Source organism: Cebidichthys violaceus, unplaced genomic scaffold (genome assembly GCF_023349555.1).
Source record: "Cebidichthys violaceus isolate CVI_PGR_0920_01 unplaced genomic scaffold, fCebVio1.0.p SCAF_38, whole genome shotgun sequence".
NCBI classification, from domain to species: Eukaryota; Metazoa; Chordata; class Actinopteri; order Perciformes; family Stichaeidae; genus Cebidichthys; species Cebidichthys violaceus.
Window position 1 is genome coordinate 289663 of NW_027176572.1, and position 2380 is coordinate 292042.

The following is a 2380-nucleotide window of genomic DNA, read 5'->3' on the forward strand; positions in this document are numbered from 1 at the left end:
GCAGTGTGTGTATTAAATGAGAGGATACAGAATGTATGCGTCTCGCGTAAGGTTTGAGAAATTGTCAGTTGTCACTTTTATTCCGTTTCAAAGCTCGAGCTCACGGCAAATGCAATTTGCAATGTCACGGCAATTATAAAAGTTGCTTAGCAACACTGAAGTCGGCAGTATTAATGTATGTAAATGTGATTGGATGCAAACTGAAATAAATATGACGGAGTGTTTTTCACAATAAAGGTTGTTCAGTTACACTTTCATAATATGTTTGCCACTTTTTTTTCTACTTTGGGAGCCCAGAGTGGAACATTTTGAGGAGAAAAAAAGTGTCACCTGATTAAAAAAAAGTTACTGCGTTTGTGACTTACTTTGCTTAAATATGATCTTACAGCGACACCTGCTGGAAGAGAGACTGAAGTACAACTCAATGGAAATAGTGGAGGATAAAATCTTTAGATAGTTTTAAATGAATAAACATTAAACTGTAAATTAAAAAATAAAAAGTGTGGCATAAGCTGGTGTTAAATATGTGTTGTAATCAGGTTATAATATTGCTGCCCTTCAAAAACTCCCCACACCAGTCATGGTTTGGTAATATCGCTGATGTTTGCGTACAGCCAATCACATCTGCTCGTCATTGCAGCTCGACCAATCAAAATCAAGCATGTTTGTAGGCGGAAGGTCTGCTTACGGGTGTCGAAAGTTGCTCAGCGAGTATTTAGTAGAGTTTCAATGCGGCGGGATGGGTTAAACCGGAGGGAGAAATAGCTGTCAGATCTGCGCAGATGCGGCGGCCATTTTTTTTTTGGCAACGTGCGCAACTGATCCAATCAAATGTGTTAAATGTACCACACATGGCACGAGAGAGAGGACACGAGAGAGAGGACTCGGGATGCACAGCCTGAGTAATGTGGCGTTATTAACAACATTTGATTAAATTAGCGGACTGTCAGCACTACACACTGAAACATTTGCAGCGACGCCATGTTTCGACACACGAAGGCGACGCTCCAGAAACTTCGACATCTGAGGTAAATTTAGTTAGCTTAACGGTTGTGTTTCAGCAAGTTAGGGTGAACGTACCTGCTAGCGTCATCTAACGGTAGCTAACGTTACTGTTTGTGTCTTTTTATATTGTGTTTTAATAGGATAGCATGTTCAGTCATCAGTGGTCAGTAACGGTTTTTATGGTTTGGGTATTTTAAAGCGAGGTACGGACAGGTAGTTCGGCGGCAGTTTCCACACGAGCCCACATTGGTGTAACACCATATTATGTTAACCTATCAGTCCATGACCTGTAAGAAATGTCCAGTCGTTAACCTGTAATGGTGTTTGCATGTTGTGTGTAATCTTTAAAATCTCAGGTCCACGCGGAAGCTGCGTGGCCGCATTAGGTCTTGAGAATCTGCATTTGTTTTGCTCATCATTCCTTCTGCGCTCTCAACTCCTTCTCTTCTTCTAGTTTCAATGGACGGCAGCAGGCGTGGAGGCTGCAGAGCTCTTCGGCTAAAGAGAGAGCGTGTCGGTACCAACCGGGACAGAAAATCCACGGCTTCACAGTCCGAGAGGTGAACTTAACCCGACTCAAAGGAGCATCGTTTAAGGGCCTCATGGAGCAAATGTATCCTCGTAAAAGGACGTGTTCTGAATTAGGATCAAGTGTCTACTGCTGTTCAAACAGAAGGTAACTTTAGCTGCTCTTTCCCACAGGTGGTAGTGGTCCCCGACTTGTTTCTCACAGCAGTGAAGTTGACCCACGATAAAACTGGAGCTCAGCACCTCCATGCGGCCAGAGATGACTCCAATAACCTCTTCAGGTTGGTTTTGAAATAGTGTCCCGGCTCTTTATTTCTCTTCTCCAGCTTAGTATCGGGACATTCGTTGGTACAAACAATAGATCGGATGCCTCTTGTCCTCGTTTCAGTGTCCAGTTCAGGACGACCCCCATGGACAGCACGGGGGTCCCGCACATCCTGGAGCACACGGTGCTTTGTGGCTCTGAGAAGTATCCCTGCAGAGACCCTTTCTTCAAGATGCTCAACAGGTCTCTGTCCACCTTCATGAACGCGTTCACAGGTACTGAACATTAACTTCACCCTAGCTGCACCGAGGGACCTATGATAAATGTACGATATAGAAGTATTGAAAATGTGTGTTTTATATGCTTAAATACTTCCGCATCACTTTTGGTTGTTTCTTTAGTGGCTGGTAACATTTGTGGGACGGGCTGTCTGTTCCTTTGCTTCCTCATTAACAGCCAGTGACTACACCATGTATCCGTTCTCAACCCAAAACAAGAAGGACTTCCAGAATCTTCTGTCGGTCTATCTGGACGCCGTCTTCTTCCCTTGTTTACGAGAGCAGGATTTCTGGTGAAGTTACA

The 2380-nt window shown here is 43.9% G+C and overlaps 1 protein-coding gene across 1 annotated transcript in view; it reads left to right on the top strand.

Moving 5' to 3' along the window:
* Nucleotides 1–852: 852 nt before the first annotated feature.
* Nucleotides 853–2380, top strand: part of pitrm1 (pitrilysin metallopeptidase 1) — an 8962-nt gene continuing 7434 nt past the window's right edge. Inside the window, 5 exon segments of the mRNA XM_068726235.1 lie at nt 853–1028; nt 1460–1565; nt 1708–1814; nt 1922–2073; nt 2255–2369. Coding sequence (XP_068582336.1) covers nt 982–1028; nt 1460–1565; nt 1708–1814; nt 1922–2073; nt 2255–2369 — 527 coding nt within the window. The 5' untranslated portion in view covers nt 853–981.